The 18,585-nt window shown below is 43.2% G+C and overlaps 1 protein-coding gene across 12 annotated transcripts in view; it reads right to left on the bottom strand.

The window, feature by feature from the left end:
* LOC122543958 (zinc finger protein 239-like) overlaps positions 1 to 3,527 on the bottom strand; it is a 100,486-nt gene extending 96,959 nt beyond the window's left edge. For 9 of the 12 annotated variants that reach the window (XR_006310208.1, XR_006310205.1, XR_006310204.1 and 6 more), the window contains exon 1: positions 3,421 to 3,527. Coding sequence is in view for 1 of the 12 variants with exons in the window: in XM_043682951.1 (XP_043538886.1) it covers positions 3,421 to 3,488 (68 nt within the window). In the remaining 11 variants the exon portion in view is untranslated. The other 3 variants (XM_043682948.1, XM_043682949.1, XM_043682950.1) reach the window with 3 other exon arrangements.
* Positions 3,528 to 18,585: the final 15,058 nt, after the last annotated feature.

An 18,585-nucleotide genomic window follows, 5' to 3' on the forward strand; every position in this document is an offset into this window, starting at 1 on the left:
ACTTAATGGTAAGGTCCTAGGGAGTGTTGCTGAACAAAGATACCTTGGAGTGCAGGTTCATAGCTCCTTGAAAGTAGAGTCGCAGGTAGATAGGATAGTGAAGGCGGTGTTTGGTATGCTTTACTTTATTGGTCAGAGTATTGAGTACAGGAGGTGGGAGGTCATATTGCAGCTGTACAGGATATTGGTTAGGCCATTGTTGGAATATCGGAAAGTTGTTGTGAAACTTCAAAGGGTTCAGAAAAGATTTACAAGGATGTTGCCAGGGTTGGAGGATTTGAGCTATAGGGAGAGACTGAACAGTCTGGGGCTGTTTTGCCTGGAGCGTCGAAGGTGGAGGGATGACCTTATAGAGGTTTGTAAAATTATGAGGGGCATGGATAGGGTAAATAGGCAAAGTCTTTTCCCTGGGGTCCGGGGGTCTAGAATTAGAGGCCGTAGGTTTGACGTGAGAGGGGAAAGATATAAGAGACCTACGGGGCAACTTTTTCACACAGAGAGTGGTACATGTATGGAATAAGCTGCCAGAGGAAGTGGTGGTGGCTGGTACAATTGCAACATTTAAGAGGCATTTGGATGGGTATGGGAATAGGAAGGGTTTGGAGGGATATGGGCCGAGTGCTGGCAGGTGGGACTAGATCCCCTCTTATCCTTCTCAACTCAAGTGTATACAAGCCCAGTCACTCCAATCTTCACCATATGATAGTCCCACCATTCCGGGAGTTGACCTTGTGAACCTACGCTGCACTCCCTCAATAGCCACAATGTGCTTCCTCAAAATTGGAGACCAAAACTGCACACAATACTCCAGGTGCAGTGTCACCAGGGCCCTGTACAGCTGCCGAAGGACCTCTTTGCTCCTATACTCAATTCTTCTTGTTATGAAGGCCAGCATGCCATTAACTTTCTTCAGTGCCTGCTGTACCTGCATGCTTGTTTTCATTGACTGAGGCTGGGGCTGTTTTCCCTGGAGTGTTGGAGGCTGAGGAGTGATCTTACAAAGGCATGTAAAATCATGAGAGGCATGGATGGATAAATAGACAAGGTCTTTTCCCTGGGATCGGGGAGCCCAGAACTAGAAAACATGGGTTTAGGGTGAGAGGGGAAAAAATTCAAAGGGACCTAGGGCAACTTTTTCCACGCAGACGTGGTACAAATATGGAATGAGCTGCCAGAGGAAGTGGTGGAAGCTGGTACAATTAGAACATTTAAAAGGCATTTGGATAGGTATGTAAATAGGAAGGGTTTAGAGGGATGCGGGCCAAATGGGACTAGATTAGGTTAGGTTAGGATGTCCGGTTGGAATGGAGGAATTGGACCGAAGGGTCTGTTTTTGTGATATATGATTAGATTAGATTACTTACAGTGTGGAAACAGGCCCATCGGCCCAACAAGTCCACACCGACCCGCCGAAGCGAAACCCACCCATACCCCTACATTTACCCCCTACCTAACACTATGGGCAATTTAGCATGGCCAATTCACCTGACCTGCACATTTTTGGAATGTGGGAGGAAACCGGAGACCCGGAGGAAACCCACGCAGACACGGGGAGAACGTGCAAACTCCACACAGTCAGTCGCCTGAGGCTGGAATTGAACCCGGGTCATATATCTCTATGACTCTGACTGTATGACAGGATAAATTTTGAACTGATGCTCCCCCTCATGGAAGAGTCTAGGACCAGAAAGCATCATCTCGGAATAAAGGGACACCAATTTGAAACTGAGATGAGGATTTTCTGTTCTATTGTAAGAGTTGGAGCTCCTTACCATTGAGCTGTGGGGCAGAGTTCTTGTGAATATCTCAGGCTGAGATAGCCAGATTCTTGATCAGTAGTGGAATCAAAGATTACAGGAAAAATGCTGGAAAGCGGACTTGAAGAATGTCAATCATACTGAATAGTGAAACAGGCCTACTCCTCTTCCTAATACATAAAGTCTTCCAGTAGTCTGTAGGAAGAGTTGCAACCAGTTAGACAGCCTGAGAGGGAGTGAACTGACTGTGGAAAGTACTTTAACATAGACTGAAATAAAATGGAAACAGACCCTTCGGTTCAACTTATCCATGCTGATCAGATATTCTAACCTAATCTAGTCCCATTTGCCAGCATTTGATTGCTTCATTCCTGATGAAGGGCTTTTGCCTGAAACGTCGATCTTCCTGCTCCTCGGATACTCCCTGACCTGCTGTGCTTTTCCAGCACCACTCTAGTCTAGACCCCTACATCTCTCTAAAGCCTTCCTATTCATATACCTATCCATATGCCTTTTAAATGCTGCAATTGTACCAGCTTCCACTACTTTTTCTGGCAGCTCATTTCATACATGTATAACCCTCAGCATGAAAGGATTGCCCCTTAGGTCCCTTTTATATCTTTCTCCTTTGACCCTAAACCTATGTCCTCTAGTTCTACACTCACCCCAGGGAAAAGACCTTCTCTAATTATCCTATCCATGCCCCTCATGATTCTATAAACCTCTATGAGGTCACTCCTCAGACTCCGGCATTCCAGGGAAAACAGCCCCAGCTTATTCAGCCTCTCCCAATAGCTCAAATCCTCCAAATCTGGCAACATCCTTGTAAATATTTTCTGAACCATTTCAAGTTCCACGACATCCTTCCGATAGGAAGGAGACCAGAATTACAAGCAATATTCCAAAAGTGGCCTAATCAACAACCTGTAAAGCTGCAATATGACCTCCCAACTCCAATACTCTGACCAATAAAGGAAAGCATACCAAATGCCTTCTTCACTATCTTATCTTCAGTTTACAGAAACAATATGGATGTTCTTTCCATTGGATTAGAATTTATTTGATCATCCAGACAGCAGAGACAGAGATCCCTACACTATGGAGATCCTGTGGAAATATCAGGACAATGACAGGGATACAGTTACCCACCTGAGCTGACCACCCAATGGTGCAGTCACACCAGGGTCAGACAATTTCTCTGCTCCACGTGCAGGAAGAATTCAGTCAGACATTTAGGTGCTGAGAGCCCTGTTAAGTTTACAGGGAGTTACAGGAGTTGGATTCTGTGGGATTGCTGCTTTTTATCCCACCCACCTTCATCTTCCCTTCATATTGGCCTTTTCCTGCAGTAAGTGTACAAACCAGCAGAGCCGCACATGCAGATTTTGGCTCAGAATGGTTGGGGGGGGTGGAAAGAGTGTGGGCTACGCATGGTCACGCCCACTCACGGTCACATCACGACATTGGCGGACACCCACCAAAAACAAAGACTAACGGCCGTTAAACGGGGCCTGTTTCAGGAGGAGGCCCGAGGACTCCGCTGCACCAGAACACTCAGGTTTGGGGATTGCGACCTCAACTCCACAATTATGAATTATACTTTCCAGAATGTTTCTCCGACAGCTGCCTACTTTAACCTTTGCCTACTTTAACCTTTACCTACCACCCATGGAATGTGATAAACTTCCAACCGTCACAGACATGTTCGATATCCCAATCAGCTGTGCGCATGCTCCACTCTGCCACCCGCCTGATTGACGGCGCAGAGCCAATAGGAAGCAAGAGGCGGGATAGGAGCTGCCGGCCATCCATTCAGAGTGAGCGAGGGACTCACCCTAACCAATCAACGATTATGGGGCTCTGGATTAGTTCTGCTGGAAGAGCACAGCAGTTCAGGCAGCATCCAAGGATTTATTCCTGATGAAGGGCTTTTGCCCGAAACGTCGATTTCGCTGCTCCTTGGATGCTGCCTGAACTGCTACGCTCTTCCAGCACTATCAATGATTATGGGGCGGTCTAGCGCTTTAACCTATCGGAGAGAGTGAGGGGCGGGATTAGTCCTACAACTAATCAGTGAAAGAGGAGGCGGGTCTGGAGCCAGAACTTGGTCCTGGACTGAAAGGCGAAAGTGGGTCCTGAAGGTTAGAGTGGTGCTGGAAAAGCACAGCAGGTATGGCATCATCCGAGGAGGAGGAAAATCGACGTTTCGGGCAAAAGCCCTTCATCAGGAATGAGGCGGGACTGGGAGGGCATTGTTCTCACAATGTTTCTGCAGCACATTCAATGGAAGCATTTTCAGATAGTCAAATCCAAGCAGATCTCACAGCAAAGTCGAATAAAGACACTCCCCGTTCACGAACTCCTCAATATCATCGGCCTTTCATCGTGCAATGTAAAAGAATAATGCACAGAGGGGTACAGGCCCTTCCGCTTCCCCTAAACCTGCAACTACATTATTTAACCTTCCATACTGAAACTGTCTGCACTTACAGGATCCAAAGCTCACTGCTGCCTTTCTTTTCATGTATTCGTCCAGGTGTTCCTTGAATGCCTCCGTTGTGTCTGCTTCCGCCGCTTCCGCCGCTTCCTCTGTCAACACATTCCAGGCATTCACCACCTTTTGTGTGAAAAAACCTGCCTCACGTATATCTTTTAAACATCCTCTCTATTCCTGTACATTGAACCTCTGTCCCCTGGTAATTGACCCCTCCACCCTGGGAAAAAGCCTCATACCTTCCACTCTATCCATGCCATTCACAATCTTATAAACTTTTATCAGGTCACCCCTCAATCTCCTGTGTTGTAGTGAAAGCAAACCCAGTCCACCCAACCGTCATTCATAGCTAAAATACCCCATATCAGGCAATATCCTAGTAAACCCTTTTCCAAAGAATCCACATCTTTATGGTAGTGTATGCAATATTCAAAGGGTGGCCTAACTAAAGTTCTATAAAGCTGCTGCATAACTTGCCAATCTTTATACTCAATGCCCCTTCCAGTGAAGTTAAAAATCACACAACATCAAGTTATAGTCCAACGGGTTTATTTGGAAGTACAAGCTTTCTGAGTGCTGCCCCTTTGTCAGGTAGTTGATGTAGGATCAGCGCTCTGAAAGCTTGTACTTCCAAATAAACCTGTTGGATTATAGCCTGGTGTTGGGTGATTTTTAATTTTGTCAACCAGCAACTCTACATCATGCCTTCCAATGAAAGCAAGCATGCCATTGGCCATTTCTACTAGCTTATGTACGTGCATTGCCACTTTTAGTGATCTGTGGACTTGCACACTCAGATCCCTGTGCTGATCAATACATATAAAGGTTCTGCCATTGACTGAACAATGTCCACCTGTAGTTGACCTTCCAAAGTGCATCATCTCACATGTGTCCGGTAAATGGGCCTGTTTCATGAATGCCAACTTTCTATGTAGCAACAGAGTCTCTCTAATTCCCCTGCTTTCCTCCCAAAACTCTGCAAGTTTATTTCTCTAAAAAAGGAAATTAGATGAGCATTTTAAGTCATTGGTTCTCCTCGGTTCCACCCGTAAGGTGAGAGGTCTGGGTAGGACCACTCATTCTGGAAAAGAAAGCTTTATTCCACCTGTGGTTTTGTAAAATGTTGTGCATAATACATACCCCAACATTTTAGAATTTACATAAATCCCTTAAATGAGGGGATTGAAGGCATAGTAACTAAAGATGGATTTAAGAAACCTAGGTTATTGGATTAGATTAGATTACATACAGTGTGGAAACAGGCCCTTCGGCCCAACAAGTCCACACCGCCCCGCCGAAGCGCAACCCACCCATACCCCCCTACATTTACCCCTTACCTAACACTACGGGCAATTTAGCATGGCCAATTCACCTGACCTGCACATCTTTGGACTGTGGGAGAAAACCGGAGCACCCGGAGGAAACCCACGCAGACACGGGGAGAACGTGCAAACTCCATACAGTCAGTCGCCTGAGGCGGGAATTGAATCTGGGTCTCTGGCGCTGTGAGGCAGCAGTGCTAACCACTGTGCCACCGTGCCGCCCACCACGAAGACATAAGGAGTTTACGTACCAATATTGGTAGATAGATTCAGTGAATATGCAAAATATCTTGCAGATGGACTAAAATGTTCACCTTGACTGGAAGGATAAATAAGAGCAAAGCATTACTTAAATGGAGAATGACTACAGAATTTGGAGGTGGAGAGGGCTTTAAAGCATGTCACAGAGTTTGCATGTAGGAACAGCATATAATCAAGAAATATAATGGTTTGTTATCCTTTTTATGACAGGAATTGAATAGAAATGTAAGGATGTTCTGAAATAAAAACAGAAATTGTGGAAAAAGCTCAGCAGGTCTAGAAGCATCTGTGCAGAGAAATCAGAATTAATGTTTCAGGTCAAGTGTTTTGTGTCCTCAGAACTGATGGTTGCTAGGAAAATCTCAGTTTATTTCCAGAAGATAGGGTGGGGAGAGAGGGTATTGAGTAAATGATAGATGGGAATGGAGCCCAAACAGACAGAAGAACAGTTGGACAGACAAATGAATGGAAAATGACCTGGCTAGAAGGATGAAGAGCTATTAATGGGGACTGGTACACATTAACAATAAGCTGTGTCTGATAGCAGAATACGTGATAACAAGGTCTGATGTCTGGGGATTGGGGTAAGGACATGGGAGAGCTCAAGCCCAAAAGTTATTGAACTCATTATTGAGTGTGGAGGGCTGCAGGGTCCCCAAGCTGAAAATAAGGTACTGTTCTTCCAGCTTGTGCTGAGCTTTGTTAAAGCACTGCAGCAAGACGGAGACAGAGATGTTGGCCAGGGAACAGGGTGGTGTGTTGACGTGGCAGGCAAGTGGAAGCCTTACCATGCCTTTTTTGCACAAAATATACTGAGAGCGGTTGAGCTTTTTCAGCAATTTCTGTTTTTGTTTCTGATTTAAAGCATCCACAGTTCTTTTGGCTTTTAATAAGGATGTTCTGCTTCATTTATGCAGAGAATTGGTAAATCCACATTTCAAATACTGTATGCAATTTTCATCATTATCTTTCAGGAAACATATAAATTTATTGGAGTGGTTCAGAGGCTGTTTATTAGATTGAAACCTGGAATAGGTGACTGACAGTGAACCCGAGAAGCATGTTCAGGGAAGGACATTTGAAATAAAAACAAGGAGATAATCTGAGGAAAAAATATACCAAACTTAGATAAAGGAGGGAACATATGGGATATAGTAATTTATGCTTCTAAACTAAGTATATTCACACCATCCAGAATAATGTGTTCTGAATGTCTATCATTGATTTACAATATCTTTGCTCAAACCATATTCCTCTTCTTGAGCAGTCAGTAAGGATCAAGAATGACTTTCTTCCACTTAAGTGTTGTGGGTCCTGAGGTTATTCAGTAGTTCAAGGCTAGATCCACAAAAGCACTACCACATGTGGGGCAGATGATATTTGCTGAAGGGAATGGGAGTGATGCTCAGTCACATGCTTTTTCCATTGTTAATATTCATTTTCCATCTTGGCCTAAAGATGTTCAAAATTGTTGACTTCTTCGCAGATGCATCTTCACCAAAGTGGATGGTTTGGGTCAACAATTACCCCCCCCCAGTGAATGGGAATATTGGATTTTTCGTTTGAGAAAATGTGGAGACAAACTTGAATGCATTTCTCTGCCAACCTGGAAATATTTTTCCTTGAGGATGCTTAGTCAGATTAAAGAGTATGTATTGGAAGCCCTCTATCAGGCATGTGGATGATGTGAACTGCCCAATGCAGATGATTGATCATACCCAGCCCCTGAATTCAATGTTCTTTGGTCTGATCTGCACCTGGTATAACTTTTTACATGGGTCAGGTATGGCATGAAACACGAAATCAATAATCCACAAGGGCACCTGATAACGATGAATAAAACTAACTTCTCTCAGGGAGATAGAACATTGTGAACATGAGCTATTGCATTTAAAGTCTAGAAAGGAATCGTAACAAATCACTGCTTCTCAAAATTTCCCAGTATGACCCATTTTAATGCCTCAGAATCTGTCTCACCCAAAAATTACAGGTTTTGGGGTGACAGAGAATTGTTGATCAATGGGAGAAGGGGGAGGCAGGTGGGGTGTTAATAACAGATTATTCATGAATTTTAACCTCAATTATTAATGCAATAACATTCAGTTTATTCAGATTTTAAAACTGGCAATTTTTAAAATCTAACAGGATCCTGATTCTTTATATAATAGGGATGATTATTAATTGTAATAATTTTGATATTTCATAAATCAGAGGTGATTATTGATGAAATATTTTCCAAATTATTGAAGGAAGAAGCAACTGATTATAAATGAAAGCAACTGTATAAATAATTAAATCTTGATTCATCATAAACCCACACACAGAATCTTAAAAGCATAGGTGGCAGCCATTTGGCCCATTATGCTGGCACTGTCTCTGAAAATACTGACAATTTGTTCCTTTTCCTTAAATGGTCTATCCCTTAATCTGAGACAAAGTCCCTGGTTCTAATCTGAACATCCTGGGGAGATATCAATCTACATCCATTCTGTCAGAACATTGTAAGTTTCAATGAGATCAAATATTATGATCCCAGTTGATGGAAATACTGCACAAGTCAAATCTCTGAATGAAATCTGACTTAATCTGAAACTCATGTTTCATTTTTGCAATTAAATTACACATTTGGTTAATTACTGAACATATTCACATGAGGCTACCAACATTCATTTTAATAATATAACACATTTATTGCATAAAATAAGGCTCTATACAAAGGTGACAATTTTGAAAGACCTTAACACATTTAAACAATTTCCCCAGTAAAATACTCAATCTCAGTGAAGTATCACTCTTGTCTTTTTTTCATCTGTTAATGGGATATGGTTGTTGCTGGCTCAACACTAACTGCTTGGCTGGTAGTGGTGGTGAGGTGCCTTCCTGAATGTCTGCCCTCATTAGGGTCTTCAGTCACACACATTGCTATTCTATCACTTTAAAACTTGATTCAAAGTTCCACATTATGATGTTAAAAATCACACAACATCAGGTTATAGTCCAACAGGTTTAATTGGAAGCACACTAGCTTTCGGAGCATCATCAATTTTTCAATGTATAATTTCAGTTACATCACACTGTAAATTTTTGCTATAAATTCTGTGTGTTAGGATTGAGCCCTCCACTACCACCTGATGAAGGAGCGATGCTCCGAAAGCTAGTATGCTTCCAATTAAACCTGTTGGACTATAACCTGGTGTTGCGTGATTGTTAACTTTGTACACCCCAGTCCAACATCGGCATCTCCAAACCACATTATTATGGTCACTATTTAACAAAGGCTTCTTTGCAGCAAAGTTAGTAATTAGCCTTTATCTTTACAGAATGCTAAATCTAAAACAAGCTGATTCCAACTTGGTCCTTCAATGTTCTACTTCAGAAGTATTCAGTGCAAACTGAATTTCATCCTCCACAGCATCCATGCTGTTTAGGTTCATCCAGTTTATGTGGGAATTGAAGTCACCCGTTATTATTGTATGGCTCTTATAATATTTACATATCATTTTGTGAATTAATTCAAAGGAAGTATTTGGGATATGAAGTAGATTCATCAGACTGTGATTTTAATGCATACACACTGTATTATCACCCAAAGTTGGGCTGGATGTTTTAACATTTTTAGGACATGTTATTATGTTGTCACTTTAAAAAAAAAAGAGTTATTTTGTCATTGGTTTTATCAAGAAAGGTGGTAAAGGCAGAGGTGTTGAAGAATCTAGTATAATAACGGGAAGGGTCTTTCCAGTTCTCCCAATTCAGGTTTTTTCACTGTATTTTCACTGTAGCAGTCATAAGATGTGCGATTCCACGGGAGTTGCAAGCTTCAGTAAAGGATTCCACTGATTTTCTGTTGAAGTTCCCTCCTGCCTGTAAGAATCTGTGTTTGAATTTTGCTTTTTGCCAAGGAATGGGTTTATGGGACGTTACAGTATTGGAACAGTTATTTAGAAGTAGTTACTGTATTGAGTTGGCTAAGTTTTCCAACAGTTAAAATTATTCCAAATTCTGATTTCTTTTGTTCATGTTTCAACTGTAGCGTTTAAATAAATTGTGTTTTGCTTAAAGCCCAAGTAGTTTGACCAGTTGCATCAGACCTGGAACATCCACTTCACATCTGCCTTTAAAATAAGAAAAAGTTAGGGTCTCAAGTACATTCTTAAAATATTTTGAGGTGGTCTGGCCTGGTCCATAACAGTGTGATGTGATTAACAGGAAATTACAGCTCATGCAGTCACTTGTGGACTTGCTGCTGTCTAAGCAGATGTACTATTAGGAAGGATTTCTCAGTGAATCCTTTCCAAATTTAGTGAAGAATGACCTCTCTCCAATGTGAATTTGCTGGTGTACACTGATTTGAGACAATCATCTGAACCCAGTCCCGCAGAGAGTGCACTTGAGTGGTCTCTCATTGGTGTGAACACAGTTCAATCCCCCAGAACTTTTAAAATACTTGCCTCATTGTGGACATTTAAAATGCCTCTCATCAGAGTGAACACATTGATGGCGTATCAGATCTCAGGATCTTGTATAACATTTTCCACACACTGTGCATTTGAAAGGTCTCTCCCAAATGTGAACTCGCTGGTGAGTCAGGAGGTGGATTTTCTGAGTGAAACCCTTCCCACATACAGAGCAGGTGAATGGTCTCTCTCCGGTATGAGTGCGCTGGTGTGCAGTGAGACGAGATGACCGCTTGAACCCAATCCCACACTGTGAGCACCTAAATGGTCTGTTGTCAGTGTGAACATGTTCATGTAACTTCAGTTCTCCAGAGCTTTTATAACACTTCACGCAGTCGGGACATTTGAAAGGTCTCACCTGAGTGTGAATTCGCTGGTGTGCCTTGAGGTGGGCTGATTCACAAAATCCCTTCCCACACTGAGTGCAGGTGAATGGCCTCTCCCCAGAGTGAACTCGTTGGTGTGTCAAAAGGGTGGAAAACCGAAAGAATATTTGTCCACATTCAGAGCAGATGAATGACCTCTCCCCAGTGTGAAGACGCTGGTGTAGAGTGAGTTGAGATGATCTCTTGAAGCCGTTTCCACAGTGAGAGCACCTGAACGGTCTCTCCTCAGTGTGAACACGGTGATGGATGATCAGCTCCCTGGAACCTTTAAAGCACTTTCCACACTCTGAACATTTAAAGGGTCTCTCCTCAGTGTGAACCACGTTGATGGGATTGCAGATAGTGAGAACTTTTAAAACACTTCCTGCAGTTTGGGCATTTAAAAGGTCTCTCCTCACTGTGAACCTGCTGGTGTGCCTTGAGGTGATAGGACTGAGTGAATCCACTTCCACATTCAGAGCCGGTGAATGGCCTCTCCCCAGTGTGAACGTGTTGGTGAACAGTGAGTTGGGATGACCACTTGAAGCCAGCCCTCCCAGTCGGAGCATGTGAACCGTCTCTCCTCAGTGTGAATACGCTGATGGGACATCAGCTCACTGGAACTTTTAAAGCACTTCCCACAGTCTGGACATTTAAAAGGTCTCTCCTTAGTGTGAACTCGCTGGTGTGTCAGCAAGGTCAGCAATTGAGTGAATCCTCTTTCACACAGGGAGCAGATGAATGGCCTCTCCCCTATGTGAATACGTTGATGAATTTTCAGTGCAGAATGATGGCTGAATCCCTTTTCACAATCCCCACATTTCCATGGTTTCTCCACAACGTGACTGCATTTATGGTTCTTGAGGCCAATTGATTGGCTGAAGCCTTTTTTGCATGCAGAACACAAGTATTTGTTCTCCCCATTGTGAATGGTGCTTTCTTCTTTTATGTTTAAAATGTGGTGATATTCTGGTTGTGATAAACTGGGTGACTCCATTAGATCATGGTGTGATGTTTGCTTTCAGTTTGCAGCCTTCAAATCCCCCACTTCTCATACTCTGTGGATTAATTTGAAACAGAAGGCAGGAGTAAGAGAGAAGGCACAAAAACATAAAGGCAGGTTGTAAAAGCATACTGAGTGAATCTGGGGCAATTTGCTGGACAGGCACTTGGGAACAGTTACCACAAAAGCTTCTCAAATGTCATAGAAGCTCAAAATTAATATCGATCAGAGAAGAAACCTGCTACCTGGTGTGGGCCCACACAATTAGGTGAAGGGGTAAATGTAGGGGAATGGGTCTGGGTGGGTTATGCTTCGGCAGGTCAGTGTGGACTTGTTGGGCCGAAGGGCCTGTTTCCACACTGTAATCTAATCTAAAAAAAAGACCGGCATGGAGCAGAGTGAGAGAGACATAGGGAGGATGTAGGAGAGTCAGGAAGCAAAGGATTTTATACATCTACAATTTGCCCTGAAATGTGTTCGGATGGTCCAAATCCTCAATCTCCACCAGCTCAAAGGATCAGGGGAGCAGATTTATGTGAAAATCTTCACCACCAAGTTACCTTCCAAGACACACGATCCTGACATGTTTGACATCCACTGCTGGAGGAACAGAGACTTCTTTTGACTGAACATTAGGAGGATGAAAGTCAATGCCTTCCATCCCTGTTACAAAGTCCATTCCCCAGCCACTGACTGAATCTCTTTCTCTGGCAACTGCATAATCCTCAAATAGACTGTTCAGAAGCTTGCTGCCATATTTCACCCCAAACTGAGATTCCAACATATGCCCACATCATCAGTAAAACCAGGAGAAAGTGAAGACTGAAGATGCTAGAGATCAGAGTCAAAGAGTGTGGTGCTGGAAAAACAGAGCCAGTCAGGCAGTATCTGAGGAGCAGGAGAGTCTATGTTTCGAGCATTAGCTCTTCCTCAGGAAGGAGCCATCCTTAGTGAGATCAAAACACTCCTGATAAACAGTTTATGCTTGAAACGAAGATTCTCCTGCTCCTTGGCTTTTCCAGCACCCCACGTTTTGACTCAAAGACTTCCATCTTAGGAACATCAACTGAATCCATCCCAGTCGCAGCTCATCTGCTTCTGAAACTCTCATCCACTCCATTATTATCTGTACACTTAATGATCCTAACACTTCTCCACATTGAACCTTTTAGTAAGTGAGATGACTGACCCTTGCGCTACCTGTCTCCTCACTCACACCAACTCTTACTGAGCCATCCTCAGTGGCATGAAAACATTGTCCCACAGGAGGGCCGCGCATGCCCTCTGCTACACCGTGACCTTATCAAGATGACATCTGCCCAGAGGAAGGCCGCGCATGGGCTCTACTACACCGTGACTTTATCAAGGTGGCATCCTCCCACAGGAGGGCTGCACATGCCCTCTGCTACACCTTAGCCCTATAAAGATCGCATCCTCCCATAGGAAGGTCAAGCACGTGCTCTGCTAGCCAATGCGGATGGCATCCCGAAGTCTGTGCACACCTGCTCCCTCAACGAAATGTTGGAGCAAATTGCTGCAGAGCAAGTTTTGGAGATAACAGTGAGTCAGACATCATCAATGGAGGGAGAACAAGCTAACGTTTGAGTCTGGATGACTCTTCATCAGAGCTGAAGTGAAGTGTGGCGGGGACACATTTATGCCATAGCTTGCGGGGTTATGTGGGTGTAGGGTGCTGGTGGACAAAAGATGTTGATAGTTCAGATTAAGGGATCGGAATGTGAGGATTGCAGAACAATGGTGTATCTACCTCCCAGATTTCAAAGGACTGACAGTCCCACCAGGATTGGTGGGGGTGGGGGTGGGGGTGGCGGCGGGTAGGAAGAGGTAAGGAGGGGAGACAGGACATGATAACAGAATATAACAAGCCAAAAGAGGTGGAGCTGAGTGGAAGTGAGCCAGAGAGCAATCTGGAAAGATAAAGGATATAAAAATGTACCTCAGGGATTTGTGGAAGAGCAGCCTGGGAAGGTAAGAGTTTCTGATTCTGAGTGTTTCAACTGAGGGGGAGCTGAAAAGTGACATCACAGGAAAGATGTGATTTGATTGGCTAATCAGGGAATCTGCTAAATTCAAATCTGGGCTAAAAGTGAGTCTGGGCTAAATTATTGGCGATAACTTGCATTCATATTAAGATAATAAGCAGAGATATAAATATAGTTAAAAATAAAATTAAAATTAAAAACTAATTAAATAAAATAAGGATGGAGGTCTTATTCCTGCATGATGTTGAAGCTGGTCGACCCCATTGTGGTTCTGACTGACCACATCTGTAGTAAATGTTGGAACTCTAGCTCAGAGTTGATGAGCTGGATTCTGAGTTTTGGATATTGCGACACATCAAGGAGGGGGAAGAGTTATCTGGATGCTGTGTTTCAGGCAATGGTCACACCCCTTAGACCAACTAACTTGAATTTGGTCAATAGTCTGGGACAGAATGATGTGACTGTCAGTGAGGCAGGTAGAGATATCCAGGAGGTAGAGTTGCAGGAGACTCAGCCCTTGTCCCTGTCCATCAGGTTTGAGTGTCTTGCTTCCTGTATGGAAAGGAAGGAGGATTGCAGGAAGGATAGCTGACTGACTGCAGCACCATGGTGCAGGGAGCCATTTAAATGGGGGGAGAGAAGAGAAATGTGGTTGTAATTAGGACAGTTTTGTTAGGGGCCTACACAACGTTCTTTGTGACCAAGACTGGGATCCTGAATGTTGTGTTGCCTATGTGGTGCTTGGGTTCAGGATATCTCACCTGGGCTGCAGATGAACTTGGAGTGGGAGGGTAAAGATCCAGTTGTCATGGTCCATATAGGTTGTATGGGAAATTAGAAAACTCAAATTAAAGGAGGAGGTAAGAGTGCTGGTTAGCAATGTGGTGGATGGTTACCAGACAATAAAGGTGAGGGACAGAGCAGGTGAATATCTCTATGCACCAAAGAGTAGGAAAATTTACCAGTAGATCAAATTTATAAGTTTTGTGTTTAAATGTACAAAGCACTTGAAACAAAATTAATGCATTAATGGCGCAAATAGAAACAAAAGGGTGTGATTTGATCGCGATTACTAAGACATGGTCACAAAGAGACCAGGGCATAGAATTGAAAATCCAAGGGTACTCAGCATTTCGGGAAGATCATCTGAAATGAAAAGTAGGTGTGTGGCTTTGGCTGCTAAAGGAAGGGATCAACGTTGTATTGAGAAATGACGTAAGCACAGGAGATCAAGAGTCATTCTGGGTACCAATAAGAAATAACAAAGGGAATCAATACCTGGTACGAGTAATCTGTAGGTCCTGAACCAGTAGTTCTTCAGTAGGGTACTGTATAAACTAAGAAATACTCAAGGCTTGCAAGAAAGGTACGGCAATAATTATGATTATAACATTCCCATAGATTGCAAGAATCAAATTGACGTGAATAGCCTGGAGGCAGAGTTCATTTAAAATATTAGATATTGTTTGTTGGAGAAGTATGTTGTGGAACCACCCAGGAAGCAGGCTACTCTGGACTTGATATTGTGGAATTAGGAGAGATTAATTGATGACATCACAGTTAAGGATCTTCTAGGGAGCAGTGATCATTGTTTGATAGGATTCAAAATTAGTTTTGGGGTGAGAAGTTGGAATCCCACACAAGTATTCTGGAATTAAACAAAGAAAATTACATAGGAATGAAGACAGATTTAGCCTGATTAGATTGGGCAGGAAAGCTAAATGGTAAGACAGCGGATGTGCAGTGGCAGATGTTTAAGAAGCTACTCAATTCCACACAACTAAAATATATCCAAGTGAGGAGGGAAGATGGTAAGGGGTGGGGTGGGGGTGTCAAAAACCATCTATGGCTAAATAAGGTGGTCAAGGACAACATAAAGTCAAAAACTAAGGTATACAATATTGCAAAGGCCAGATGCAGGCTGAAACTTTCAAATATAAACAAAGGGAGACTAAAAAATTAATTTATAGGGCTACGGTAAATTACAAAACTAAACTTGCACAAAATATCAAAAAGGACAGCAAAAGCTTCCATAGGTATATAAAAGGGAAGAGAGTCACAAAGGTGAATGTTGGTCCCTTGGAAGATGAAACTAGAGCGTTAGCAGTTGCGAACACTAAAATGGCAGAGATGCGAAATCAATACTTTGCCTTAGTTTTCATGGTGGAGGATAATAGTACCACTCCTACTGGAACGGGCAAGTCAGAGGCAATAGGAAGGGTACAACTTAGAACAAGCAACATTGATAGGGAAAAGGTATAGAGCAAACTACCACGATTGAGGGCAGATAACACCCCAGGCCTGATGGCCTACATCCTACATAGTGGACCCACTGGTTACAATATTCAAAAATTCCCTGGAGAGGGGAAAAGTTCCAATGGTTTGGAGATGTGCCAAAGTAACACCCTTATTCAAAAAGGGAGGGAGGCAATATGTGGGAAATTATAGACCAGTTAGTTTAACATCTGTTGTTGGGAAAGTTTTGGAATCAATTATCAAGGAAGTAATATCAGGATATTTGGCAAGTCAAAATACTATCTATCAAAGACAGCATGATTTTATGAAGGGCAAATCATGTTTGACTAATTTGCTACAGTGCTTTGAAGATGTAACAAGCAAAGTAGATAATGGAGATCCTGTAGATGTGCTGCAATATCTCTGGAGTTCTGGAAGGGATTTGATAAGGTGTGGCACAAAAGTTTAATTCGCAAGGTTGGATCATATGGGATTGGGGTAATTTATTAGTTTGGATGGGTGAACTGCTGATGGACAGAAGACAGAGTGTCAGGATATTATTTTTCTGCATGGCAACTAGTAACTAGTAGAGTGCCACAGGGCCCCAGCATTTTACAATCTATATTAATGACTTGGATACAGGGACAGAAGGCTCTATAGCCAAATTTGCGGATAACACAAAAATAGGTGGGATGGTAAATTGGAATGAGGAGATAAGAACCTTACAAATGGATATGGATAGGTTAAGAGAGTGGGGCAAAATGTGGCAGATGGAGTTTGACGGGGATATACGTGAGGTCATGCATTTTAGTCGGAAAAACTAGAAGGCAAAGCCATTATCTAAATGGGGAAAGACTTTGAGGTGTTGCAATACAGTGGAATCTGGGTGTTCGCGTTCGTGAGTCACAGAAAACTAGCATGCAGACACAGCAGATAATAAAGAAAGTGAATTAAATGTTGACTAACATAGCTAAAGGAACACTATATAAAGGTCAGGAAGTTTTGTTGCAACTAAACAACACCCGGAGAATTGTGCGAGTTTTGGTCCCTTTATTTGAGGAAAGATACAGTGGCATTGGAAGTTCATTAGATTGAACCCAGAGATGAGGGGTTTGTCATATGAAGCGAGATTGAACAGTTTAATTCTATACTCTCTGGAATTTAGAAGAATGAGGAGGGATCAAATTGAGGAGTTCATGATGATAAACGGTGTGGATAAAACAGACGTGGAGTGGATGCTTCCTCTTGTGGGGAATTCTAGGATGAGAAGTCATAACCTTAGGATAAGGGGTAACAAATTTACAATAAAGTTGAGGAGAAGTTACTTCTCCCAAAAGGTTGTGAATCTGTGGAACTCGCTACCCCAAAGTGCAGTGGATGCTGGGACAGTGAGTAAATTTAAGGAGCCGTGAGACAGATTTTTAATCTGCAACGGGTTGAAGATTTATGGGGAGAAGGCAAGAAAATGAGGGTGAGGAGATATCAACCATGATTGAGTGGCGGAAAAGCTCAATGAGTGGAATGGCCTAATTCTGCTCCTATATCTCATGAACTTATAAAAGAAAAGGAAGAAATGGGAGTTGGTTGACAATTTGAATGTGTTGGACTCAGTATTTCATCCAGGAGTCCATAAAGTGTCAAGTCTGAAGACCAGATATTGTTCTTCCAGCTCGTGCTGAGTCATAGGAACACTGCAGCATGTCAAGGATAGACACGTAGGCATGAGATAAAGGTGCTGTGTTAAAATAACTGGCAATGGGAAGGTCACAGTCATGCTTGCACATAGATAGAAGGTGTTCTGCAAAGCGATCACTGAGTCTGTGTTTGGTTTTTCCAATGTTGATTAGGCCATATTGGGTGCAGTGAATACAATACACAAGATTGGAGGAGATACAGGTGAAATGCTGCTTCATGTGGAAAGACTAATCAGGCTCTCAGATGGTGAGCAGGGAGATGGTGAAGGGGCAGATGTTGCAGTTTCTGCAGATACATAGGAAGCTGCCAGGGGGATGGCAGGTGGTGTTACTGGTCGTGAAATACACTAATGTGTCCTGGAGGGAACAATCCCTATCAAGTGCAGATTGGGGAGTGAGGGGAAGATGTGTTTGGTGGTGACATTCTGCTGGAGTTGTCTGAAGTGGCAGAGAATGATCCTTTGAATGTGGAGACTAGTGGATGAAAGTAAGGAAAGGGAACCCAATCTTCAAGTGATGAGAAGGAGCGAGGATGGAAGCACAGGTGATAGGTTGGATACAGTTGAGGGCTCTGTCAACTACAGTGGGTGGGAAACCACAGTTATGCAAGAAGCAAGCCATGGCGAAAGTGAGGACTGTAGATGCTGGAGATTAGAGTCTATAGTGTGGTGCTGGAAAAGCACAGCGGGTTAGGCAACATCCGAGTAGCAGGGAAGTCGATGTTTCAGGCAAAAGCCCCATCAGGAATGAGGCTGGGAGACTTGGGATTAGAGTCTATAGTGTGGTGCTGGAAAAGCACAGCGGGTTAGGCAACATCCGAGTAGCAGGGAAGTCGATGTTTCAGGCAAAAGCCCCATCAGGAATGAGGCTGGGAGACTTGGGGGAGGAGAGATAAATGGGAGGGGTGGGGTTGGGGGGGGTGAAGGTAGCGGAGAGTGTGATTGGTGGGTGGAAGTGGGGGCAATGGTGATAGGTCGGAGAGGAGGGTGGAGCG

The sequence above is a fragment of the Chiloscyllium plagiosum genome, chromosome 45, assembly GCF_004010195.1.
Source record: "Chiloscyllium plagiosum isolate BGI_BamShark_2017 chromosome 45, ASM401019v2, whole genome shotgun sequence".
NCBI classification, from domain to species: Eukaryota; Metazoa; Chordata; class Chondrichthyes; order Orectolobiformes; family Hemiscylliidae; genus Chiloscyllium; species Chiloscyllium plagiosum.